Source organism: Gopherus flavomarginatus, chromosome 1, assembly GCF_025201925.1.
Source record: "Gopherus flavomarginatus isolate rGopFla2 chromosome 1, rGopFla2.mat.asm, whole genome shotgun sequence".
NCBI lineage: Eukaryota > Metazoa > Chordata > Testudines > Testudinidae > Gopherus > Gopherus flavomarginatus.
The window spans coordinates 60,219,030-60,245,901 of record NC_066617.1 but is presented as its reverse complement, the minus strand read 5'-3'; the positions used below and the strand labels follow the sequence as shown (position 1 = coordinate 60,245,901).

Genomic DNA, 26,872 nt, shown 5'->3' with positions numbered 1-26,872 from the left:
TGTCAGTTCTGTTTTTTTTTTAATCTCTCCCCAGTACATTTTACCTAGCAAGGTTGTATAAAATAACTTTTAGATGGATTTACAATTAGTTATGAATTTTGGCCAATGTGTTCAGATATATTACTTAGGATGTGTGGCACTAAAACAAATAAATATTGAATCCTCGGAATTGCAGTCTTGCGATAAATGTACTGTGATGCTTCAGTATGTCATAATTGAAGCAATAAATGAGTTAAAACTAGCCTTGATTAAGTTACTTAAAGATTACTTGGCTGATTGTCCTTCGTTATAAAAAATCTCTGCTTAAGAAAAGAGAAGCAGGGTTTGTGAGGCAGGACTTCAAATGCTGACTTTTTGAAAATTGCTGTTGTGAATATCACTTAAGATTAATGGATAATCAATTAGATCTATGCTTTATTTGCAGTTCTTTCCAAACACTTTTTTCTCCGAGCCCCACCATTCTACTCAGCATGCTGTGGTGGGTCCTGTCAGCATCCTGTATCCCCCACTGCTTTTCCAAGTAAGTTTTTATGCTTCATCAGTAATGCTTGAGTTATTCTGTAAACCAAAGCAGCAGGATTTAATGTGTTCTGGAAAACTAATTGGTGATGCAATGGCAGCAGCTAATTCCTCAGTAAAATCACAGCAATCCTATTCAGAAGGTTTCCAAAGATTTATCAAACTTAAGTACACTGAGCAATTGTGAGAGATTTCTAATGGCATTGAGACATCCAGACAGCTAACTAAGGAATGCTCCTTGTTTTCAGTTTGCTAGAAAAGATCCTTTAAGAGTCAATAACTCTTTTTAAAATCTGTATCAATACATATTTGCAAACAGGAAAAAAAAAGAATTGAAAGATCATAAAATGGACACTGCATATTAATGTCTGCTTGGCATAAATTATGATTCAGGAAACATTTAAAAAATCCTCACAACCCAGCCATTCTGTTCATAGCAGATAAACACCTGTATTAATTTAATTTTATTAATAACTGGAAGAAATGTGGAAGATGATTTGGTCCCAGTATTATACATTTGGGATGAAAGCTTTGTTTTATATTACCACTTAATCCAAGTCTAAATTTAACCTTGATTTTTGAGATTTGTGCATCATATAAGATTCTTTATTAAAGAGTTTTGATGTTCATGACTAAGGAAGACAAGCAGAGGATACATTTTAGTTCCTCAGAATTGAGTAAAAAGCACAGAACTGTGTGTCCGTCCAAATGGAAATTGCAAGTTATGCATTCTGCAGCCTATATTTTTATCATAGTTGAATTCAAACCACTGCGGACTATGTATATGTGTTGTATGAATGTTTCCGAAGGGCAGTTGCTAAGTTGAATGATTCCTGACAAGTGAGGCAGCAAATGCTGGCAGTTTAATGAGCTGCAAGTTTCTGAGCACCTCTTTAGGGAGTTGACACTTTCCCACAGAGCGTTTTACATGGCCCCGGCTCCATCACAATGGTTGACAGCACCATGACCAATCACCACTTTCACTTTACTCATCCACACGCGACCTCACCACAATTTTTCACTGTGCAGATGAACTTTAGGAACCATTTCACATTGAAAAGGCCTGGGCAAGGGTCAGTTGCCCTTTTGTATGGTCATAAAGCAATGCTCTATGTGCCAGTCTTTTCTCCTGTCTCACATTCCAAGAGAATTTCTGGACAGCATTTAAAGCACTTGACTGAAAAATAAAGCAGTGAATGAAACTGACTTTTATAGACTCATTCTAGCTCATCTTCCCATATAACCCTGTCTACCTGAAAAGGGATTTAGTGGATGAGTTGCGTGTATACAGGGACTTGCTGAATACATAGGGCCCATTATCAACTGTGGGGATTGTTTATTAACCAGGACTGATACACTACTATTTTGGAAGTGACCTATTAATTGTCCATTTAACTAGAATGTATTGAATTCAAATGAAAAAATGGAAACCATGACTAAAGCTTTTACTCGCTCCTTCAAGGTGGTCTCTGCCATGAAGGCAAATTAAGATTGTTCCACAGATTAAGAAGACATTTATCACCATATATTAGGATATGAAGGAAAGACTTAAAAAAACAAAAAAAACCATGCCAAACATTTGGTACCATATTAGCATTTATGTCAATGCAGTATTAAACCTTTCAGTGTCTGTTCAGCAGGACACAGTGCAGACTTGCTTTGCTTAACTCATTTTGACATAACTGTTGTGCTGTGTGTGTAAGCTCATGCCTCCAAGTATCAGAAAAATAGGCAATGTACACTCAGTGGATTTCACTTGTACGATTAGCGTATTCGCTCCATCGACAAGATCAGAGGTTGGCTTCTATTTTACAGTTTTGGTGTATTTTATATTGTTTAATATAGAGCAGTTAAGACAAAATTCCTAGGCCATCTTCTTATCTGAATAGTCACCTCCCCAAAAATGTTAGTTTTAAAATTTGACCAAGTGACTGGCTCCACTTTTCACTAGTGCTTGTCTGTGGTTCTGCTCACTGTTAGTTTTTGTTTAGCTGGGCATGTATAGTACATCCATTATTGTGGTATACAAAGTCAGAGAGGTTTGTTCCCAAACTCAGTGGGTTCTTCCCTACTATATAATTCTAATATTGGTATTAAAACAGTCACCTACCTGCTTCCTGCGTATGGCAGGTAGGTGCATGAACTCAGTGCTCTAGTGGCTGTTTCTTAGCTGAATGACTGCCAGTCAATAGTCAAGGAGAGAAAACTGTAAAGGGGTCACATAATCTGACACCCTGTCTTTGGCTGACAGTTCCAGTTTGGAACTCAGCAAGGGAGGTGAGGTGAGGACCAGCATTGTTGGCTAAGAAATTATTTTCTTTCTCCCTTGTGGCAATTGTGGGGCTGAGAGGAGATATCTCTTCCACTTGTTTCATTGGAGGCTGTACAGACTGGTCAGGAACTACCACCCCAGCTATTTTTTAAACCGCAGCCCAGACTTAACTTTTTCCCTCCTACTGCAGCCATGTATGGGGTGACTACAGCTTTAAGGCTGTATCTCCCCGCTGTCTATGCTTACCTGTGGGGGACTGAGACTATCCTTGATCAGGAAGGTGTAATACAGGGGTCGGTAACTTTTCAGAATTGCTGTGCCGAGTCTTCATTTATTCACTGTAATTTAAGGTTTTGCGTGCTAGTAATACATTTTAACTTTTTTAGAAGGCCTCTTTCTGTAAATCTATAATAAATAACTGTTGATGTTTGTAAAATAAATAAGGTTTTTAAAATGTTTATGAAGCTTCATTTAAAATTAAATTAAAACGCAGAGCCCCCTGGACCGGTGGCCAGGATCTGAGCAGTGTGAGTACCACTGAAAATCAGCTCGTGTGACGCCTTTGGCACGTTTGCCGTAGGTTGCCTACCCCTGGTGTAATATATGGGAGGCAACGTGTGGATTTACATTTGGTTCTTTCCCCCAAGAAGCTCTCAGCAGCAGAATGGGGTTTTATGCACTGTGTTGAAATTTTCCATGAATAGCATAGCCTTCTTCAGAAGTCTCAGATATGGCTTTCTGGGGCTTGTGTGCCATAGTCAGCATATTTGAGTCTGAACAGAGTCTTTTGTGTCGCAATACATACATAAACATAACAGAAGTATCCAGTAAACTCTGATGTTTGTGTCTGAGTGGTTTGAAATATCAGTTTTACAGTTGAAATGTGGCTGTACCAAGTTGTAACTTCGTATATACTAACATTTAATTTGAAAACCACTCAGACACTCATCAAAAATATCTTATAAACTGTGATATATACAATGGGGGCATGTTAGGACTCTATTCAGACTAAAGTATGTGTGTGTGTATCTATCTACAAAAACGCACACATAATCTATGTATATAATGTGTCAGAGTTAAAGATTAGTACACCCCCAATTAGTGGTTAGTGAAAGCTCCAGCTGAATTTGACTGGTATTTCAATAGGGACATGTTTTTTTGTGAAAAAAATTGTTGAAATTTTTTCACTGAAATTTTTTAAAAAATTGTCAGAAGAAGGGATACATTTTCATGAATTGTTTTGTCAAATAATTCAGTTTTTTGTTGGAAAATTTAAAAACTTGAAATTATTTTACTCATCTCTACATAGGATTTTTTTCACTGAATTCGATGGGAGACTGATCAGGACACTAAGAAGGCAATCATTCTGAAGCTCCTATGGGAGAGAAGGTTATATCTAAGATGTTTGGATTGTACCTTTTAGCGTCTAAAATGAATGCCATTTCAAAACAAAGCCACCTCTATGGCTGCTGGCCCACAGAAAGTCCACAGGTGTCTAAGGCTTTGTGGATGTGGAAACTGCTTCTTACTCAAAGAAAGCACTTTCCTGCAGGTAGTGATTATGGAGTAAATTTGTTCTTGCCCAAAAGCCATTTATAATATTTTGTGTTCAGCACATATTTAGTGGGCCTCTGGTACCTCCCCCAAGCCCTGCTCTCTGGAATTTGGTGCTGTTGGAGGTGCACTGCCAGAGCACTCCTAGCCAGCAGCTGCTTTGTGGATTCCTGTGAAAAATGGATCCTTCTTTGGAGGTGGGGGAAAGGGAACATGAAAAAGTGATACAGGTCTAGGTTTTATCATCATCCTTCTGGGGCTGGTGGAGGAATGATGTGAATGCCCCTACTCCGTGAGTTGGATAAGCAGAAGGTCCCATCAAAGCACAGATCAAAGGGGTGTGACTAGGCCCAGAATAAACTGCCATACTAGGGCTTGCTGAAAAGTGTTAAAGGGTTAAAAATTAGACTGAATGGAATAAATTCAAGTACTCCAGAAAGCTTTTAATAAACAATCTATGGTTTCCATAATAATCGAGATGTGAATGGCCAATGATTTTCTATGGAAAAGTCTACTACGAAAGCCTTGTCATTACATTATATAAATAGCACTGCTTACTTAGCCCCATCCTTAAACTATTCTTATCCCATTATGCATTTTATACTGGGGCAGAATGAGCACCCATGGAAAAACTCACTGCAGTTTGCTCACCCTGATCATATTGTGTAAGTAAAAGTGTAGATGTTTCTCCCTGACCATATCTGGATTTCACACTAAAAAGAGCTCTCTATTCAATCCCCTACATAGACTCATCTGGTTATGCTTTTTATCACTCCAAAGAGCAGAATCTTGGCCATCTATAACACATCTAGATCCCAGCGTTACTGAAGTTGATCAGAGCCGTATCTGACCCTTAATGAACATGACTGAATCATCGTGACACATTTGTCACACCAACAACTCACAAGTGAGACTCCAGTCTGATAGTGGTGTAAAGTATAATGCTTAATATTCCTCTGATATATGTTATACATAGCATTACACTATCTTCCATTTCCTCTAGGAGAGGAAAGTGTTCTGCCTCTGTTGACCCAGGACTCCAACTACAAAGCCCGGAGAGGTATTTTAAGAAGAGCCGTCTTTTCTGAAGACCAGAGAAGAGCTTTGGAGAAGATGTTTCAGAAGCAGAAGTATATCAGCAAAACAGACAGAAAGAAACTTGCCATTAACTTGGGTCTGAAAGAGTCACAGGTATGGAGGCGTGGGGAGACATTGTACAGCACTTAGCACACTGGGGTCTCAGCCCATGATTTAGGGCTCCTAGGTGCTACTGTAAGACAAGTAATAAATAATAATAATTCACAGCTTTCTGTATTTGAAACAAAAATCTTCAAAATAGCTTTGCTGGAGAGGGGTGGGGATATAAACAGCCCAAGACCAGTCCAATACTTTACTTAGGCAAAAGTCTCAGTGAATTCAATGGTAGTTTTACCTGAGTAAAGAATGAATAAAAGAGAGTCCCCATCCTGTAGTGATCTGCATTCAAAAGTTAATATCTCCATTTCCATACACAGGGGTGGCTCTAGGGAGTTTTCCGCCCCAAGAACGGCAGGCAAGCTGCCTTTGGCAGCTTGCCTGCAGGAGGTCCCCGGTCCCGCAGATTTGGCGGCACACCTGCGGGAGGTCTGCCGAAGCTGCGGGACCAGCGGACCCTCCGCAGGCATGCCGCCGAAGGCAACCTGCCTGCCGCCCTCGCGGCAACCGGCAGAGCACCTCCTGTGGCTTCCCGCCCCAGGCACACGCTTGACAGGCTGGTGCCTGGAGCCACCCCTGTCCATACAAGTGTAGAGGAAAGTTGCTTCTGAACACCAGCACCGTCTAACCCCATTGCCCTAACTGATGGCTGCTTTTGGGCTCTGTATGCACAAAGCTCCACAGGGATCTGGGAGCAGGGCACTGTCTTCTGCTCTGCTTCTAGGTGTGTGCACAGAAATCCAGGCTCAGAGCTGTTTTAGTTTCCTCTGTTTTTGCACCTGTTACTGAGAGCCACCAGGAAACTATGCTAGTAGCAATTCAACTGCTACTGGACTCATACCATCTAGGGAGATGGGGGAGTGGAGGCAGCATCCTTTCAGCTGATCCTGGATCCAGGCAAAGGGAGACCTATGGGGTTGAGAGAAGCATTAAAATGAAAATTCCATGAGATGACCTTACTGGAGGTTCCCAGCTCTCCTATTTGGCCACCTTCCAGGGATTTTTCCTTATGGGAGTATAAGCTGTCCCAGAATAGGACTTCAGGATTTGGCTCAGTGTTTAATATCATTATAGTGTTACTTTTACCATATGCACATAGTAGGATGGTACCCAGAGGTGCCTGTGAGCTTTGGGACCCCAGTGCATTGATCTGTGTGCAAATATAGCTAAAGTGACAGTACCTGCCCTGGAGGGCTTGCAGGGCAAACAGAAGGTGGGGACAGGAATAGAACACACAAGAAAATAAGCTTGTGTGATTGGTACAATTTCGTTAATTACATGGAGGTAATGGTCAGGGAGAGGGGAAGTGGCAGGAATGGGGCAGGGGTGAGTGATAGAAAGGGAATAGGAAGAGGAACAGTCCTAATATATCACCTGCCTTGCCATAGTCAGCAAGCAGGGTTTTGAAGGCATCTTGGGAGAGATGAGTCTTAAGGATGAATTCAAAAGAGGCAGAGATAGTGGCAGTAAACTTTTAGAATGAGCTTTTTCCATGCATAAGGGGCATCAGAGAAAGCCCGGAGGTGCTTGAGGAAGAAGATAACTGGTGGGATATAAAAGCTAGGAATGGTGGTGGAGAGCACTGTACATTACTGTAATTTTTAACATGAACACTTCAGCCAGAAACCTTAAAGAATGCACAGACTGAGACCCTTTCTAGTCTATTAGCTGAAACAGAGTAGTAATCACCGTAGGACAAACTGTTTCTTTTCATGCTGACAGTGTACAGTCACACTCTGCAATGAGCTTTCTAAAATCCTCACTGTGTGTGTTCATATACTGTACGTTGCAGGTATTTCCCTTCTACATTCTTTTGCCTTCTCAGGAGCACCGCCAGCTTTTTGCCGCACTAGGCGGCAGAAGGTCCCGCCCCCAAAATGCCACCCCCCACAGAGGCGGCGGAAGGTCCCGCCCCCGAAATGCCGCCCTTGAGAGGGGCGGCGGAAGGTCCGGTTGCCGTGGTCACTGCCCTCCAAATGTTAGCACCCTAGGCAACTGCCTATGTCACCTAATGGGTTGCGCCGGCCCTATGCCTTCTAGATATTCAGTTGAGCCCAGGGGAATAGGAAGTGGATTGAGAGGGAGTTTACTACTAATATTAAAAGAAAAACAATTTTTAATAAAAATAATAAGGCATCATTCCTCTCTAGATTTTTCCTATATAAACCACAGGAGAGACTGAGATTGTCGATTTGTAGTTTGACTGGCTGTACCCTTTGGGGGCGGGATTTTTCATCTAAGGACTAGGAAGAGGATTTTGTCCCCAAACCCACATGAGAGCCACATGGATCCTAGATCCCTGGAGCCTGCAGTGCCACCGCTCTGCCTTCTGGCCTGCAGCCCACTGTCAATAGCAATGTTGTTCCTACAGCTAGGCCGTGGTCAGCTGCTCTTGTGGGTATAAGAGCCACAGCTGCTGTAGCTATGCTGTGGAAAACTGTTGTCTCCTTGGTCACCACCTGCCTTCTTTCCAGTCTGCTGAGCCAAATCCTCACCTCACCTGTGCTGGTGGAAGTAGAGGGGAGTGTTTGGTCTGACTGCTGTTAATAATAATATCTGAATCCTCAGCTGGTGTTAGTTGGTATAGCTTTGCTGATTTCACTGGAGCTACATTGCGCTTGACTTCAGTCAGGCCCAGAGAGGAGTGCGTAAAATTGAAGGGATTTCAAGAAAAAAGGGATTAAGGTAAAATTATTTTAAGAAAACAATAATAACCTCCAATTAACTTGGAAACAGGTGAAAATTTGGTTTCAGAACCGAAGGATGAAATGGCGAAACTCCAAAGAAAAAGAAGTGCTTTCAAACAGGTGCCTCCAAGAAGAGAGTCTTCAAGAGAACTACCTCTCAAGATCCGCTCTGAATTTTACTTCCCCATGTCCATCTATATGGGAAGTGTCTCAACAGCAGGCAAGTTTGAGATGGAGGGAGAATTCTGCAGAACCTTCAGAAAAACTGAATAATAGAAATAGCGCGCAGCCACCTCAAGAAACAGATTCATTTCAGGGCACATTGTATTTGTACCCTGAGCAAGGCACTGGAGACAAGGCAGTTACATTATCAGTATAAAGGAATGATGGAGTTCTGCAAATTGATCAAAGAACATAGACTTTAAATGGGTGCTTTTAAAAAACTAACAATGTTTGAACGTTGTAAAGCTAACTAGTTTATACCTCATCACTTACTAAAATCTAACACCATTAAAATGACAAACAATTAATGCTGCAAGAAATATTCTTTAATATTCAATCTTCTCTCATGTCTTTTCTGGTCTTATCCTGAACTTATAAATGAATTTGGAAGGGATGGTAAGTAAAATGAAGCAAAGAGTATGAAACTGACATTTTGCTTTGATTTACATACTGTGCTGTATATACATACTCATTAAAACACAGTGATACCATACTTTTTCTCTCTTACTGTAATCAGACTCATTAAGCTCTTTTTGCCCATAGGATAGAGAAAAACCCTTTCTCTAAAGCGCATAATTGTTTTTAAAAATTGCTTACAGCGTGTGACATCACAATAGGTTTATACTGAAAAAATCTAATTATTTTTAGTGATATTTCTCCATCTTTCCTCATTTATATTGGTATCCAGTTGTGTATACAGTACAATGCAAAAACTCAGATGAGTTATCCTAATGAAAGAATTGAATGTAAAAAAAAATATATCTCCATGTTTACTTCACTTTAATTTGGACACAAGCTGGAAATGCCAGGAAATGCAATTTACTGAGACAGTTCTTTTTGCCTGGGGATGAAATATACAATGTCCTTAGCTTTAGTAGCCTTTGTCAGATTGTCAGTAAAGTATCTTATATTGTGTTTTGCATTTAAAATTGATGATAGCGCAAGGGAAAATTAGAACCCACATGGAATCGGCAGCAGTACTATAATTGTGCAAACTGCCACTCTTAACTCTATATAAAAAAATACTTGACAGCTAACATGCTGTACCAGACTTACTCTTGACTGTTCATTTAAGCTGGTTCCAATGGGTATGCATCTGTTCCTAAATTCAGTACAGTATTTTATGTATATAACTAGCCTGAAATAGTAGTATTAAAATAGCGTTACTTGAAATGATTTGCTTGCTTCATCCACTCTAAGGAAATCACTTTGTTGGATTTAAGAATCAATTATTGTTCAGTTGAGAAGCTTTTTAGCTCCAAAAAAGAGGAATGTGTTTTCTTATTGTATATTTTTTGTGAATGTGTTTGTTGAGGAGACTGGTTAGAGATATTTTATGTCAGATGTAATAACTGTTTGGAGAAATTTCGGACATAAAAGGGCACAGCTGTTTGACTCTCTTCATAGATTTCTTTTTTTTTTTTTTTTAAGGCCAGAGGGGATCATTATATTCATATGGTCTGACCTCCTGCACAACACATTGTAGAATTTCACCTGGTAATTCCTGCCTGGACACCTATAACTTGTGGTTGAACTAAAGCATGTATTTTATATCCAGGGCTGCCAACTCTACATGGTTTGCTCTATAACTTGCAGGTCTTCAGTGCCTCTTACCAGGAATATAGCCATAGACTCTGATTGGCTGCCTTCCTCACTACCCTGCCTCTTGGGGAAGAGTAACCAATCAGACCTAGGCTATGCGTTGAGGGACTGACCACCTGGACTAGGCAGAGTTCCTGCCCACCATGGGCCAGCTCCAGCATCTTTGCTGCCCCAAGCAGCGGGGGGGAAAAATGTGATCGACAGCAGCTTCATTCTTTGGTGGCAATTTGGCGGTGAGTCCTTCCCTCTGAGAGGGACCGAGGGACCTACCGCCAAATTGCTGCCAAAGACCTGGACGTGCTGCCCCTTTTTGTTGGCTGCCCCAAGGACCTGCTTGCTGCGCTGGTGCCTGGAGCCGGCCCTGCACCCACCCTTCTTCCCCTAATGGACTAGAAGTGCTCAACCCACAAGCTGAATGAAACTCCTCCTCTCATATGTACAGCGCTGGGAGCCAGAGACTCCAAGCTGCCCCTGGGCTTGGTGAGAAGGGAGGAGGAGACTCAGGTGAATTGCCACTCAAGACGGGGTACAAAGGTATCTAGTCACTGCAACACCTAACCCTTAGGCGTCTAGCTGCCGACTGGAATTCACAGCTCTGAGTTAGGTGCACAGGTTCCCCATTTAATGCATGTAGGAGTCTCAGAAGCCAACAAGCTGAGTGGGGAGCCACGTAAGCCAGCTGGGAGTGAAATGCAGAGGATAGGGCTTAGGGTCAAATCCCATTGATTTCAGCTTTAGGAGCCTGATTCCTGGGCCTGTGGGAGGCACCTATCTCTGCTTGGGATTCTCAGCTATGCCACAGGTATCCTAACCACTGGGTTATTTTGACATTTGTGCCTATGTTTCTTGTGCAGGGCCTGAGTCTATAAGGGTATGTCTACACTGCACACAAAAAAACTCCAAACCTGTGGCAGTAAGTCTCAGAGCCTGGGTCAACTGATTTGAGCTTTTGGGACTTGTGTATTGGGGCTAAAACTAACAGTGCAGACATTCCTACTTGGGCTAGAGCCCAGGCTCTAAGACCCATCTTCCTTGCTGGGTTAAAGAGCCTGGGCTCCAGCCCAAGTGGGAACATCTGCACTACCATTTTTAGCCCTGAAGCACAGGCCCAAATCAATTGACGTGGGCTCTAAGACTTATTGCTGCAGAGGTTTTTTGCAGTCTAGACATCCCGTCAGTGTACTTGGAGCACAATTAAAGGGTCAGGCCCCACTGGTGAGATAGGCAGGGGCATGCCTAGTTTGAGAATCCTAATAGTTTGGAGCTGCTGGGGCTCTGTCTTGTGCCAGTGCTCTGAACAGCTTGTTAGCTGTGGAGTTGGTGTCAGGACTTATGTGGCTTTGTGCATGCCCACCAGAGGAAACATAGGCACCTACAGAGTTAGACAGCAGCAGCTGAAAGAGGCAGTTAAACACGTCAGTACATATTTCAAGATCTGGCCATAAAATACTCTAGGTGTGTAACAAGACTTCCAAAAAGCAAAGGGAAAAGTTTCAACATGTTGGTTTTAAATGTACTGTACAATGTCAATTTGACTTTCTTTAGTCCCCCAGAAACACTGTGTGAATTTTGGACCATAACTAGAGTGGTCTGAGTCCTTAACACCAAAATAAAGTTAAACCTGTAAAACATACAACCTTGATCCTTCTTAGTTAATGCTGTTTAAAGTGGAAATTTCCCTTCAACCTGCACTATGAAATTTCAGCAAAGAAGCACCACATATCATCATGAATGTTGTAAATATCACAAGACATTTACTTTGCCATTCTCTCCTGAAATGTCATACATTAGCGATGGATCAAATAGTATACATGCATTTTCTTTAAATAATTTATAAACATCAGTTATGCTGGAACAAAGGAGAACAGAAATGGGTAATACAAATTTCCAGCTGCATCTCTACCTTCCCCCACTCAATTCATCCTCAGCCCTGCCAGCTCATCTTGTCCCCATCCTAGCTCAGAACCTCCCCAGCCTCTCTCCACTCCTTGCTCATAGACATTCTGCACACACGTGAGCCCCAATGCTGAGAACCCCTCCAATTCTGACCAAACATCTTCATAACTCTAAACCACTTCCTCAGCTCTGTAACTTCCCCTACTCAGGCTCAGAATACCCCTGCCACACAAACTCCCCATCTCACAAAACCCAACCCCAGCCCAGAACCCTTCCCCTCCCTAGCTGGCACCTACCAACATCACCTCGCTCAGACCCCCTTGACTAGCCCACAGTCAATGCCTTGCCTTCCCCTATTTCATGCTGGACCTGTAGATGCAAGGTAGGAAATAAAAATTGGCTGCTGGGCGCATGTGCAGGGAACCTTATAGGCTGTCTGTGTGAGGATATAGAGATTTGCTTTACACCTTCTAGTGTTGCCACCTGGCCAGATTTTACCAGGACCATCCCTTTTCTGAGGTAGCCATCCTGGGATATCTGTAAGGGTGCTTAGTACACAGCCAGGTGTCCAGTTTTATGGGCTCAGGGTCATCTGTGTCTTGATTTTTTGTATCTCAGTGATGGCAACTCTACCTCTGCTCCTTGCAGGCCCTGTGTTGCAGGGACTTGAGGGGCTCTATGCTGTGGCATTCATGTGCAAAGAGCCAGGTATTCTGCCTCTGGAACTGAAGGAAATCATCTCCACAGGAGCCTGTATTCCCTGTTCTGTGCCTCCTCCTGCTGCTGCCTGCAGTATTTGTGCTGCAGGGCCCAGAGACCCCCATGGCAGCCAGGTGCCCTACAGCCTTCAGGGCCTGGAACGGTTTCATCTCCTGCAGGAGTCCCTTAGTGGCAGCAAGTGATAGTGCACCCTGAAGTGCATCAGTCGCTGCTACACACACCTACTGTGTATCTGGCAACTGTGGTGTTATTGGCGAGGCTTGCCCTCATTCGCCCCACTGACCAGCTGCCTTCCTCAGTGTCATGTAATAAAATCCTGGGCTTGATTCTGATCTCATTTACCTCCATGAAATAGTAACTCCACCACAGCAAATGGAATCACATGAATATAAAACCAGCATAGGAAAGATCAGAATGAATGAATTCCACTGTCTTAGCTAATTTCATATTTCACTTTGAAAATCCATCTGGTCAGAGCATTTAAATGACAAGCGAAGGAGGGGAAAACATTTTGACCTGGCTCTGACACATTTCTGGCCCTGCAGCAATGGCAGCATGAGTAGAGGGAGCCAAGGATTACCTGAAGCACAAACAAAAAGATTAACTAAGAAACAGGAAATGAATCCCACCTGACATCTGTGATGTAAACAGGGGAGCGGGGACAGCATTCCAAACAATGCTTATTCAAATACAGGCAACTTGGGCATCACATCAAAGAGAAAATCAGATTTGTTCCCCACTACGCCCAGTGTACATCTTGTCTTTCTTTTAATTAGCCCATGTTGGTTTGAGAGAGTCCTTTGTACTTAATCCCTTTATCTGGCTGTTGGCTTTGGGCTTTGCCACTTAATAAAAGAATGGCATTCTTTAAGCCTTCTGAAAGGTGAGACAATGTATAGCCTCCTTTCTCATAAGATTCAATAAGATCAAAGAAGTAGAAATATTTCTGTGTGTGGCTGACACATTCATATTATATGCTTCATAAGTATGCCATTCCTTCATGCTGCACCTTTGCTGGTTCCATTTTTGATGATTTAACCCTTACAGCGTTTTTTACTTTTGGATTCCTGATGTGTGATACCTGTACTAAAGTACAAGCCTCTGACTGACATGAACTTTGCAGAGAGAATGTTGGTAAGTGGGCAGATTACATCAGAGAAAATCTTTTTGCCTTAATCAATGTGTGTTCCTGTTGTACTCTCTCTTTATTGGCATCACAGAGAATGGGATCATCCCTAATTGGCACAGTATATGCGACACATTCATTAGAGTGCTAGTACAGGTAAGTAAATGGCAATACTGGACCGCAGCTTAGAGTGATTTTTGCCCATAGTACAAGATAAATTTGCTGTATTAGTTCATAGCTGTAACCATATTTTTGATGACCAACTTTCATATTTGCTTGATGTCAACAGCATGTAGAACAGAGTGTTGTGAATTGCTTTCTAGACCTGTTACTTAGGTAAAAGAAATGAAATCACTAGATCAGTACTGTAAACAATCATAATGATGGTGTACTTGTCAATTGTTACTGAATCTTGACAGTCACGAACACACAAATTGAGTTTTGCACTATAAGGGCTACATTTAGTAGGTGTCCATCTCCAATTCCCTCTCTTAACATTTGCTCTGAGGATACATTGCCTTAATATAGAAGGAGCTGTTTGGATGCCTATTACATTGAACATTTCAATTGGTTTTCCTCTTTTTTTTCTGTTTTCACAGTTTTTTGCTGGTATCTTGATTTATTTAATTATCTATACAACGAAATCTAATTGTGATAGATACAGTATTGTTAGTGAGAGATGATTTAAATGGCAATTGTTGGGATATACTTCAACTTTCTTTTGCTGATCAGTAAATAGCTATTCCCGATTGGTGACAGAGGCAATGTCACTGTTGGGAGAGAGGGGAATATAAAAAGGCATTGGGAGCATGAGAGAGGAGCATAGCCACAAGGCGTAGTTCTTCCATATGCCTACATTTGTTGGTCTCACAAATCTCTAGTTTCGTTATTATAAGAAGCCTCAGTTCCTTTAGGAAACACTGGAAATCAGAAATAATTAGTTTTGTATTCTATAATATATATGTAATATCATCTTGTCTAAGGAATTATAGCGAGTAAGATCTTCAGAGCAGGAGCTATGTGTTCCTGTGTGTTTGTATTATGTCTAGGACAACAGGGTCCCAGTTCTGCTTGGGGCTTCTGAGTGCTTATATAATATAAATAGTCATTAATAATTGCTATACTCCGTGCAACTGGCAATGTGAACTCCATTCAATTACTGATAACTCTGTGAAAAGTGGGAGCAGGAATAAACTGCATGACTTGCCTCCTACCTCTGTCTAACCAGCAAATACAAAGGTGGTCCTTGTGCAGAGCAGAATGGGCTGGGAAAGGAGAATTAATTGACTGTGTCTAGTTCTCTCCAATTAGAGGAGATACACAATGCAGAGCATGAAAAGGTAGGAGATGAGCAAGGGCTTAGCCATAGAAAGCCTGATTCACGAAGACCATCTCCATCCAAGCAACTCACATCCCACCAGTAAATAAAAACAGCATTCAGATGCCCTCCTTGGTTGTACTGTTACAAGAAGAGGACAAGTGGCAAGTTCAGGGAACTTCTTGGTTGAGTCTCTTCCTGTTTATTGTATTTGCTATGGTAGTATAAGACATTGTACATTTGTTGTGGTTAGCTGTAAGTTTTGGATATTCATAGGCTTAGTAAGAGCTTTGGATTTTGGCTCCTTCACCAGTTTTGCAATAACTTACCAAATAGCTTAGGCACTCTGGACTAGATTTACAAAGGGACTTAGGGGCTGCTGCAATGCCTCACTTTTAGATGCCCTGTTGCCCAGTGGAATTCACAACCCTGAGTTAGGCACCCAGGCTCCCTGTACAATGGATGGGGAAAGTTATGGGATTCACAAAAGCCGGCACACTGAGTAAGGAGCCATCTGAACTAGCCCTTAGAAAAAGCCAAGCAGATGGCTGTGGCCTAAACCCTGCCCCTCTCACAGAACTAGGTTCCTAACTCTGCTTGGGATTCATAGCTGTGAACCCTCTCTTGGAGAAGGTGCCTAAGCCATTTTTTGCAGGAAATGTAGAAGCAGGTACCTATAACCGTTAGCCCAGTACTTAGGGCCCTTAGCTGAATTGTGGGAAGCCTGTGTTCAACCCCATTTTCCTCATCATGCAAAGGAGGGAATCAAATCTGGGTTTCTGATATCCCAGATGCATACTCTACCCACTGGCCTAAAAGGGGGCTCTCCTGGTCAATCTTGTGAGGCCTTTTTGTGTGGGTTAAGGCAGAATACCTCATTTGTGCATCTCACTGGGGCTTAGGCACCAACCTGCTGGGTGGCATCAGGGCTAAGGCTGTGTGCATGCTCAGTTACCTAAATTTAGACCCTTTGGCAGGCCCTTAGGTGCCTAGCGATGTTGGGAGGCAGCTAAGTAGGGGGGTTGTGAATTCCAGTGGTGCCTAAATGTTTGACTCAGGTGCCTTAGTCCCTTTGTGAATCTAGCTCTCTGGGGATAACTAACATTATCTATTTGAAATGTGACTTTTTCCACTCTGCTGTTTCAAGACAACCTGAGGAAAATCACTTGGGATGAGTTGCAGAGGTGCTGAGTTCTCGCAGATATCCTCTGAAAAAGTCAGGCCAGCTCTGCATTATGGACGCTCAGACATAACTTGACAAGTTGCTGCTTGGTGTTCAGTTCTAAGTTGTCTCTTTGATTTTCTATGGTTTCCCACAGTAAATGTGCATATGCATGCAAACTGTGTCCAGTTCCTGCAAAAATGTACTCTAATAGTCCAAATGGCACTGCTCCCAGTAATAAAGTTAAGCACATGCATGAGTATTTGCAAGATCAGGGCCCAGGTAATTATGAATGCCAACACTGAGTTCAAATCAGTTATAAATGCCTACTCATATGCATCATCTGGACTCAGAAGGCAAAGATGTTTCATTGCCGACTAGTGTAAATTCAAATTATGTGCCATTCATTCGTTATAGTTAGGAAAATATAAAATAGCTCCTCCCATATCTCGGCACTGACTCTGGATATGTGTGCAGGAAACACACCCCTATCCACCATCCAAACGTGGTACTGAGACTGAACCAGTAATTAGGCTGGGGTGGGCAAAATTTTTGGCCCAAGGGCCACATTGGGGAATGGAAATTGTATGGCAGGCCATGAATGCTCACAAAATTGGGATTGAGGTGTGGGAGGGGGTGCACGCTCTTGGGATGAGGAGTTTGGTGTGTAGGAGGATGCTCTGGGCTGGGACTGAAGGGTTTGGAGGGCAGCAGGAGGATCAGGGCTGGGGCAGGGGTGTAGGAAGAGGTGCAGATTCTGTCTGGGGGTGCAGGCTCTGGCGTGGGGCTGAGAGGTTTGGGGTACAGGTGGGTGCTCTAGGCTGGGATTGAGGGGTTTGGAGAGCGAGAGGGGGATCAGGGCTGGGGCAGGGGATTGCGAGAGGCTCAGGAGGTGCAGGCTCTGAGCGGTGTTACGTCAAGTGGCTCCCGGAAGCAGTGGCACGTCCCTTCCCCGGCTTCTCCGGAGGCGCGGCCAGGTGGCTCTGCACACTGCCCATCCACAAGCATTGCCCCTCCAGCTCCCATTGGAGTGCGCAGGAGCCGGAATGGGCCCATGCTGCGGCTTCCGGGAGCCGCATGTTGCAGCCCTGCATCCCAGCTGGAACGAAGCCAAGCCGCGTTATGCAACACTTGACCCAGCACCCCAGCTGGAGCGCTGCCGAGCTGTGTGGTCCGGCCGCCGATCCAGCGCCCCGGCCAGAGTGGGGCTGAGCCGCACGGTGTGGTTCACAAGCCAGCTTAAAATGGCTTGCGGGACGGATCAGGCCCTAGTTTGCCCACCCCCAAATTAGGCCCTTACTTATGTGCCATAGTACTTTTTTCCATAAGAGTTCTCAGCGGGACTACTCATGGAGTAAAGTGCTACTCAGTGTCAGAGTATCAGACTCCTGAAACTACATCAATACTTGTAAAAGCTTGCAGCAAGTTAGGAAAAAAGAAGTTTGATGGGGAAGAAGGGTAGTCAGAGGGTCATGTATTCTCCTCAACCCATAAGTAATACCATACGTTGCTTACTCTTAAACATAAATACTTTGTCACATGATAAATGAATCAACTTTTATTGTAAAAATATACTTTAAATAAAGTGTATGCATGTTTGTACCAAGACTTAGCTAATTTATTGATGTTTAGCTTCAGTGACAATATGTACACCTGAAAATGTGTGAGCTATTTAAATTACAGTATGTCACACTGCAGTAAATACAGAAACTGATTTATGCGCTACCACTGAAATCTACTCTTCCTGGTGTGTGAAACCCACATACACACATTATGCCTTATTTAATATTTCAACTGTGTAGGTTAACAGTATAAAATAAATAAGTGGCAAACCCATTCAAAACTAGTTTTCTATGTTAATAATTTACTATTACTGTAAATGTCATAAAACCTTTATAAATTATTTTTGTTCCATCTTTGCAAACAACATGTAGCTTTAATTCTGAAAATTGCCTGTCAGATTAAAACTCAACAACTATTTCCTGGCCAAATCCTACATTTAAGAATTTTTAAGTAGCTTTGTACTTTATTGGAGTCTCTCCTGAAGCAGTGAATAAACTCATAGTCACTCATCAAATTTGCTTCATTACTAATGGATAAACCAGCTGCCTCTGATGATCCCATTCCATTCAATAAATTGCTGATGATCCCCATTGACTGCATCTGTACTGAAAATAAAATATGTATGACTGTAACCTGTCAATGGATATAAACGTGCATAGAACCAAAATCCTTAAAGGGCTAGTGTTGAAGCTAACAAAATCAGGGTTTATAGAACACCCACTAAAGAAATCATCAGCTAATGTAGATTGCTCACCTCCAGGTTTTTTATGCAAGTACTGAAAAAATTTGTGCTAAGTTCTCTAGAGAACGATGGTATTGCATTTCCTGCTACCCAGGGCCTACATAAGAGTCTGACTAGTCGGAAGTGGTCTCATATTGTTTCAAGAAATCTGCCTCTGGAAGCAGAACTTTGGCAATGCTATCAAGGACATAACGCTCTTTGAACATGGAGTTAGGTAAAGGCCACTCTTCAGTATGGCTGCCCCATCTCAAGATAGTACAGTGGATCAGTTTTCTTCAGACCTGTAGCCTTATTTAACGAGCTTCATCTAGAAAGGTGCTAAGGCTTCTAGCAGGTGCTGATCATCCCCAAGAGCTGTTAAAGTCAATGCAAAATGAGGGCTCTCCCCACCTCTCAGAAGAACTGGCCACCTGGCAAGATCAAGCCCAGACTCAGTGTAATATGGAAAAATACTGTAACATGACACTGTTCATGCAACAGGTAGTTTCAATTTGATATTGTTTCCTTCTTATACTTTACTATTTGTGAAACCTTGGTAGCACACACAGAACAATATGGACATAGCTGCCATTCCCTCAGAGAGCCTCCCATCCAAGAATTTCCCAAAAACATGTTGTAGAAATGGGCCTGAGCTACAAGCCTAGATACAAATATCCTGAACTTGGGCGAAGCTTCAATCTGTTTTTGAATTTTATGTTTGGCTCCAACTCTATGATAAACTAAACAAAAATCCAGATATTTAAATGCCCCTGAATTCTGGGGAAGTGCTAATCAATATTCATAACCAAACTGAAGACTGGGCTTCCCCATTTATAGCTCTGTCCTGTGAGGTGCTGTTCAATTTCACTTCACTGGTGGCTGCATTTCAGCAGTGGATAAAATGATCCCTCTGCTGTATACGCTGAGTTGTATGTCCGTTTCAATTTGTATCATCCTGTGGTGAGACAGTAAGGTTTTCTCTCATTTTTTAACTGTTTAGTGGGATGTCTGCATGGGAATAAACATGTTAATTGTCAGAGACAAAGAAAATAGGCCCGATTCTACATTCCTTGTTCAGTCACAGCGTCAGCTGAGTTTAGTGAGAGTTGTGAGTGCACATGGAATATAAGATCAGGCCCACTATCTGGCAATTAAAAGTGAGAGAGCTGCAAATATAATCAGATACCACAATGTACATTTACCAGAAAGCATTTGTCACAGGGCTTTAAAATAGTTATTTAAGTAGCTAGGGGTGAAATCCAGGAAGGAGCTTAGGTGTTGTGACACTCAGTGTTGCAATGCCTAACTTTTAGGCCCCTAGCAAATCTCAGGAACAATTTTGCAATCCACAAAGCTGAGTTAATTGCCCAGGCTTCCTATACAATGAATGGGGAGAGAAAACCACCCAAGAATGATATCCACAAAAGCCAGCATGCTAGGCAGGAAGCTGCCTAAGCTAGCCAATTGGAGATGCTGACCTGGTAAGGCCATGCCTCTTTCTCAGAGATAGGTGCCTCAGTCCAGGATACAGGGAGCTGCTTAGCTCTCTTGGCTTAGGCACCTAGGTAGTTTCTTGCTGGAATGAGTTCAGTGCTGGCCTTGTGCCACACAAAGCATCCAGAGAAAGAAATGGTGCTGGGGCTCACCTGATCACTTTTAGTCCAGTACTCCGCTGAGATGTGGGGGAGACAGGTTCAACACCCCTCTCTCTGGCAGGCAGGCATGGGAAAGATTGGAAGTGGGGTCTCCTACCTCTCAGGAGTATGCTCTAACCACTGAGCTATTGGATAGTCTGATGTGGGGCTCCCTCCGTCTCTCCTGTTGAAGCTGTTCCACTGTAAACACTCACGCTAGGGCTATATCTTTGTAACTGAGAGCCAAATTTGGCCTCGAGAACCCTTTGGTGTTTCAGTATAATTGATATTAAAAAAAATTAGGTTGAAAATCTTGCCTTCTCTGTTACTTTCTCCATTCCAGTCTTCAGCTCATGCACCATATTGCTGATTTGCTTTGCTTTGCTCAGGCTGTCACTAGATAATTCTTGATGATGACCAATATTCTGGTCAAAGTGGGAAAGTGGTTCCTTCCAGGCTTGCAAGAGTCTCAGTATCAAGTGAGTTAGTTCTTCTCTCTTGAAAACAAAATATGAAAGAACTTTCCTATTAGTTGTATCAAAGCGTATGAACAGTGATGTTCTCATTGGGCACAATATACTTAAACAGATAATGCAGCAAAGGGTCCTGTGGCACCTTATAGACTAACAGACGTTTTGGAGCATGAGCTATCGTGGGTGAATACCCACTTCGTCAGATGCATGTAGTGGAAATTTCCAGGGGCAGGTATATATATGCAGGCAAGCTAGAGATAATGAGGCAATTCAATCAGGGAGGATGAGGCCCTGTTCTAGCAGTTGAGGTGTGAAAACCAAGGGAGGAGAAACTGGTTCTGTAATTGGCAAGCCATGCTCCAAAACGTCTGTTAGTCTATGGCCACGTCCAGACTAGGGTATTAAAATCGATTTTAGATACGCAACTTCAGCTACGTGAATAACGTAGCTGAAGTCGAATTTCTAAAATCGAGGTACTCACCCGTCCAGACGGCGCGGCATCGATGTCCACGGCTCTCCTTGTCGATTCCGGAACTCCGTTTGGGTTGATGGAGTTCCGGAATCGATGTAAGCGCGCTTGGGGATCGATACATCGCGTCCAGACTAGACGCGATATATCGATCCCCGAGCAATCGATTTTAACCCGCCGATGCCGCGGGTTAGTCTGGACGTGGGCTATAAGGTGCCACAGGACCCTTTGCTGCTTTTACAGATCCAGACTAACACGGCTACCCCTCTGATACTTAAACAGATAATGATACTTAAAATCTGGGCACACTTAAAATCTCTATGCATACAATTCACAACTAACTTTCAAATATTTAGCAAATAACAGTTTCATGGGCTTCTTCTTTCTAGTTGTACGTTAGTATGAACAAAAAAACAAAATGACTTTGCACATGCAACTTCTTCCCAAATTGCTTAGGATCTCATTCTGTAATCAAATTCTGCATCAAAGTGGTGGTACTTCCTTAAATAGTGCTAAATTGATATCAGATGCTAAACTGCTGAGTTGTTAGATGGAAAAAAAAAAGTCTTAAGGGAAAACTTTCAAAAGTGCCTAAGGCCCAGATCCACAAAGGGACTCGGGCATTGCAGTACCAAGCATTGCTGCTCTTAACTTTTAGGTGCCTAGAAAATCACAGGAACAAACACTCAGATGCACAAAGTCTGAATTAGGTGCCTAGCTCCCTACACAATGAATGGGGAGAGATAGCTGCCTTAGGGCTCCTCTACGTTGAGAACGTACACCAGCATAGCTATGTCTCTTGGGGAGTGAAAATCCACACCCATGAGAAATGTAGCTATGCCTTCCTAACCCTCAGCGTAGATAGCACTAGGTCAATGGAAGAATTCTTCCATCGACCTAGCTACTGCTTCTAGGGGAGGTAGATTGCCTATGTCAATGGGAGAACTCCCCCATTGGCATAGGTAAAGTCTATGAAGCACTACACAGACATAGCTGCAGCTGTTTCACTATTGAGGTATAAGTGTAGTCTGCAATCCACAAAAGCTAGCATGCTAGGTGGAGAACCACCTAACCTAGCCAATGGAGAGGCTAATGAGAGTGGTGTGTTTGATGAGCCTGGCCCCTCTCAGGAAGATAGGTGCCTATGCCCAGCCTGTGGGGAGATGCCTATCTGTGCTTAACAATTTACAAACGAAAATCCTTTGCCTTAAATCAGGCATCTTAGACATCAAAGTAGTTTCTGGTGGGAATAAGTTAGGCACCTGCCTTGCTCCACACAAAACACCCAGAGGAGGAGTTGCTGGTTCCTACTGTCTAACTTTTAGCCCAGTGGTTGGAGCATTCCTTTCAGATGAGGGTGATGCAGCTCCAGTTCTCCCCCCCACCCCCCGCACTCTGTCTGAGTGAGAGAAGGGATGTGAACAGGAGGCTTCCACCTCTCAGTCATTAGAATGCTCAGCTATGGGATAGTTTGATGTGGGGACTCACTGAATCTCTCCTTTTGAAGTTCTTCCACTGTGGCTAACTAATGAAAAAGTGATTGGAGCAGGGGGACTAGATTCTGGGTCTCCCACCTGCCACGTAGGTGCCCTAATCTCTAGATTACAAAGTCTCTCTCTCTGGCCCAATTACATTTCCACTGTGGATAAATAAATAGTCATTGGGCCAGAGCAAGAGTGCGAGAATGACTGGTTCAGTGCTTAGGGCACTACCTGATAGGTGGGAGACACAGGTGCAGTTGCCTTATTCCAATCACCCTTTCATTAGTTAGCCAAGTGGAACAGTTTTAACAGGAGAGATTGAGGGAGCCCATCATCAAAGTATTTTGTAACTCAGTGGTTAGAGCTCTCCCCTGAGAGGCAGGAGACCCTCCTGGTCAAATCTTTAACTGTCCCTCAGGTGGGGGGGGAACTGAAGCTGGATTTCCCAAATCCCAGGTGAATGCTCTATCCACTGGGCTAAAAGTTGGAAGGTTGGAAACACTTCTACTGGTGAAATTTTTGAAGTGGACTCAATGCAGTAGGCGGCCTCTGAGCACACCTTAGGTGGCCAAATGCCTGTGTGTCACCTGGTTCATGGATTGCTCCAGAGCTTATGCAGGAGATAGGCCTCTGGGTGCCTAGGGAGGCAGCAGTGCACATGCTCAGAGGCAGGAACTTCTATACCTAGGGAATTCTTACACTGAAAAACATAGGCACCAAGTGAGTATAGACACCTATAGGGTTTGGTGGGAGTTTTGTGGATTGTAGTGGAGTCAAAACTGGGATTTAGCCCCAGATCCAGAGGTATTTTGGTGCCTATGTGACTTAGGAGCCTAAGCCTCTGACTTTCCATGAGATTTAGGCTCCTAAATGCTTAAATTGCTTTTGAAAATGGCACTAAAAGTCCCTTAGCTGCTTTTGAAACTGTTATCCTTCTTGTCAGCTGTATGTATTCTGAGCCAATCTGTTTTCACTTGTTTTCCCCATTATTTTAACGTCAAAACCAAAGAGAAAAGTTGCTAAATAACACTTTTGTAGATTTTTTTCTTTTCTCCCATTTTTTCTTTTTATCTGTCCCCCTTTTACAATATTTTTCACACCTTTCTTTGTGTCCTTGGCTTTTCAATGTCTGCTTTTCGTCACTATTTTTAAAATACGGATTACTTTTCTTAGCTTTCAGCTCCTACAGTTTCTTTGCTTGATTTCTGTTCCTCACTATACTTTTTCCTCTTTGAAACATTTCTATTTAAAAATATTTGCTTCTCTCTCCATCCTCCCCTATGGTTTTCTCATAATGGCTTTCTAAGTTTTACAGTGGCACTGATTAATCAAATTTATTTGTAGAGGTCACAGCTAATTCCTAGAGTTGTCTTTCATTGTGCCAGAGTAAATTAAAGGGAAAATGTATCCCTTTCTGTCCTTTGGGATGTCTCACCTTTGTTTAAGTATTTCAGTGCCATTTTTATAACTAATTATTGTGAATTAATCTTATAGAGCCCCACAAACATTATTTCTTACAATATAGAAGGAAATTGGGATTAATCTCTGCAAATATGTAGGATGCAAGAACTTTAAAGAGGAAGCATCAATTATAACTAAGGCTATGATTTTGTCACAGAGGTTGCGGAAGCCACAGAATCCGTGACTTCCAAAGACCTCTGTGACTTCAGCCCTGATAGCTGGGAGCTGCAGGGTTCCACCACCTCCCGCAGCAGCAGGGAGCTGTAAGATACCCTCTCCACCTGAAGCAGTAGGCTCCCAAGCTCCCAGCCACCATGGGCAGCAGGGGTACCCCACAGTTCCCAGACAGTGCAGGCAAGGGTACCCCACAGCTCCCCGGTCGCCACCATGCAGGGGGACCATGGAGCTCTGAGTCCCCACAGGTGGTGGGGGCCCCGGAGCTCCCAGCCACCCCACAGCTGCCCAGTCCCTTCCCATTTTATCATGGATATTTTTAGTAAAAGTCAGGGACGGGTCATGGGCAATTAAAAAAAAAAAATCATGGAAGCCCCTGATCTGTCCCTGACTTTTACTAAAAATATCCATGACAAAATCTTAGCCTTAGCTAGAACATTCCAAGAGTACAAAATCCCCCTGTCTGGGACTATGGTGAGAATTCACCTATTAGCCACGTGGGGCTTCCTACCAGCAGGTGCTGAGCGTTTTCAACTTCCTTTGAAGCTGTGGGGAGTGGAGGGTGCACAGCACTTTGCAGGATCAGGCCTGCCTCTTCAGTGAGGACCTTCCTTTTTTCCTTCCCTCCTTAGAATCTGGCACAGCTCAGTTTGACAAACTGTCCCCTTGAGTTCCCCTTACAAATTGTGGCTGTATCTTTCATCACTGCATGCCATATCAAATCCAGTGCAAGCTAATAGGGCCTTACCGGTATTTTTTGGACATACTCTTTGCCATTAGGCGTCAGCATCCTGGAGGTGTGGCATTTACCTGTCCATTTGCCCAACTCGTTTCCATTGGGTAGAAAGTTTTTTTCCTAAGGGGAAGAAAAAGAACCCAACACACCAGAAGTTGTAGAACTGTAGTTTGTAACTTCGGTGTTTTCAATAGCCACTTTGTCCCCTTCAGGGCCAGTGCAACCATTTAGGCGACAAACCCCCCCCATTACAATCAAAACACGGACATACAGCGGGAAAACTTGTGAGCAGAGCTAGCCCATGGAGCTACTATGTCACACGTGGTGTGAGTAAATGAACACTGAGCAGGAAGTGCCAAGGCTCCCGTAGATCATTAGCGATACAGAACGGAGACAGCAAGCGACAGACCGACCGCATACCCAGCCCAGGGCTCGAACTGTCGGGAGGAGAGAGGAAGCCAGATGCTTTGGCAGATATGCCCTGAGGTCAGAGATCGCTGCGTGCCTAGTTCAGGTGGGCAGCAGAGGCGATCCCTGGGAGAGCAGGGGAGCCTGTGGCGTGGCAGGACGGGGCACTCACCAAGTCCAAGTAGAGCGCCGTGGAGAGGCTGTGTAGCCTGTCCGAGTGCTGGATCACCCGGTCGAAAAGATCAGACACGGACAAGAAGCGGCAGCTCGAGTCTCCCTGCCGGGCACAAATTGCCACGAAAACGGCTCCTGGCGGCTTCCCCAGCAGCCAGAGCAGGGCGCACAGCCAGGCGTAACCTGGGAAGAGCGGACGGATCAAGACCAGCCCGCTACGCGGCAGGCAACGCTGTGGCGCCGACTGGCGCGGGGTCGGGGGCAGCTGCTTACCTTTGCGCGCGGCGCGCATGGTGCAGGCGGGAGCGGCGGGCGGACGCTGGGTCGGGTTGCTCTGGGATGCCCCTGGCGCCCCTATATATGCGCGCGTGGCGATGGGCACCAGGGTGAGCTAAGGCCACGCGGGTGCGTGCGAGGCGGCTGCTGTTCGTCATGGCTGGGTTCCTCAGCGCGTGCCCCGGGCTTGCGGGGGTTAGCAAAGGGCGCGGAGCGGGGCCCTGGCTCCGGGAAACGCCGCAGCTCTGAGCGCGCTCCCTGGGGCGGCGAGTGTTAACCCCGAGAGAAACGGTAACTAGGGGCCTATGGAAGAGCCAGGAAGCTCTGCGCGTGGGTATTGGATATGTCCCACCAGCGCACACGGACTGTGTGCCCCTAATGAACGGTCACCGGACTGGTTTTTCCTTGGCCTCACCAGTCACTCCCCTGACTCCGTGTGGAATGAGGCCTGAGCTATGCTGGCACAAGGCAGAGAATAGGTCCTTGTACATAGCACCTACATGGGGGAGGGTGGGGTGCACACTGTGGCCTTGGCCTCCATCAGTGCTACTCTGGGCAGCACAGAGAACCACGGCTGGCAAGTTGGTGATTCCCCAGCTACCCCTGGCTGGCACAGAAGCAGCCATACTAACCCCATACCACCCCCCTCTCCCAAACACCCCCCCCCATGGCTGGCCTTAGGGAAAACGGCACCCTGGGCAAGCTTGTATTTTGGCACTTGGTACTTGCAGGCGCCACGCCTCCATCGCCTGTGGCCCCTGCATGCTCCCTCAGCTCCCCTTCCCTCCCATCACCCACGGGAAGGGCTGCATAGGCAGGATCCCCCGGCCACTAACTACTCTGCCACAGGAGGGGGGAACCCAGGGGCTGGCCCACTGACTCCGCAGGGGCAAGCCCTGCTGCCTGCCCCTCCCCACCAAACTGGTAACTTGGGGTGGTATTGCCTGCCCTCTGTTTGTCTGGCCAGGTTCTCCAGCCCAGGGCTTGGCTGCACACACCCCGCTCTGGCAGCCCAGGCCCACCAGTTTGC

At 44.3% G+C, this 26,872-nt stretch overlaps 2 protein-coding genes across 2 annotated transcripts in view; one reads left to right on the top strand and one right to left on the bottom strand.

Annotated features, from left to right (window-relative positions):
* The window catches only part of DBX2 (developing brain homeobox 2), a 28,957-nt gene extending 17,929 nt beyond the window's left edge, over positions 1–11,028 (top strand). Inside the window, exons 2-4 of the mRNA XM_050936351.1 lie at positions 425–520; positions 5,349–5,536; positions 8,276–11,028. Coding sequence (XP_050792308.1) covers positions 425–520; positions 5,349–5,536; positions 8,276–8,605 — 614 coding nt within the window. The 3' untranslated portion in view covers positions 8,606–11,028. The remainder of the gene's footprint in view (positions 1–424; positions 521–5,348; positions 5,537–8,275) is intronic.
* A 6,833-nt stretch (positions 11,029–17,861) lies between these two features.
* On the bottom strand, positions 17,862–25,858 carry LOC127040582 (prolactin-like). Its single transcript, XM_050934953.1, has 4 exons — positions 25,565–25,858; positions 24,997–25,104; positions 20,508–20,687; positions 17,862–18,435 (listed from the first exon to the last, which is right to left on the bottom strand). The coding sequence occupies exons 1-4, from the start codon at positions 25,856–25,858 to the stop codon at positions 18,241–18,243; spliced, it is 777 nt and encodes a 258-aa protein (XP_050790910.1). The 3' UTR covers positions 17,862–18,240.
* Between the last annotated feature and the right edge of the window lie 1,014 nt (positions 25,859–26,872).

Bases quoted from the DNA above. Each gene is read 5' to 3' on its own strand.
- LOC127040582 (XM_050934953.1), bottom strand. From the start codon at position 25,858: ATGCGCGCCGCGCGCAAAGGTAAGCAGCTGCCCCCGACCCCGCGCCAG. The intron at 25,105-25,564 runs GTGAGTGCCCCG...TCTTCCCCTTAG, and splicing joins CGGCGCTCTACTTGGACTTG to GAAAAAAACTTTCTACCCAA. The intron at 18,436-20,507 runs GCAAGATTTTCA...TTTTCAGTACAG, and splicing joins TGGAGAAAGTAACAGAGAAG to ATGCAGTCAATGGGGATCAT.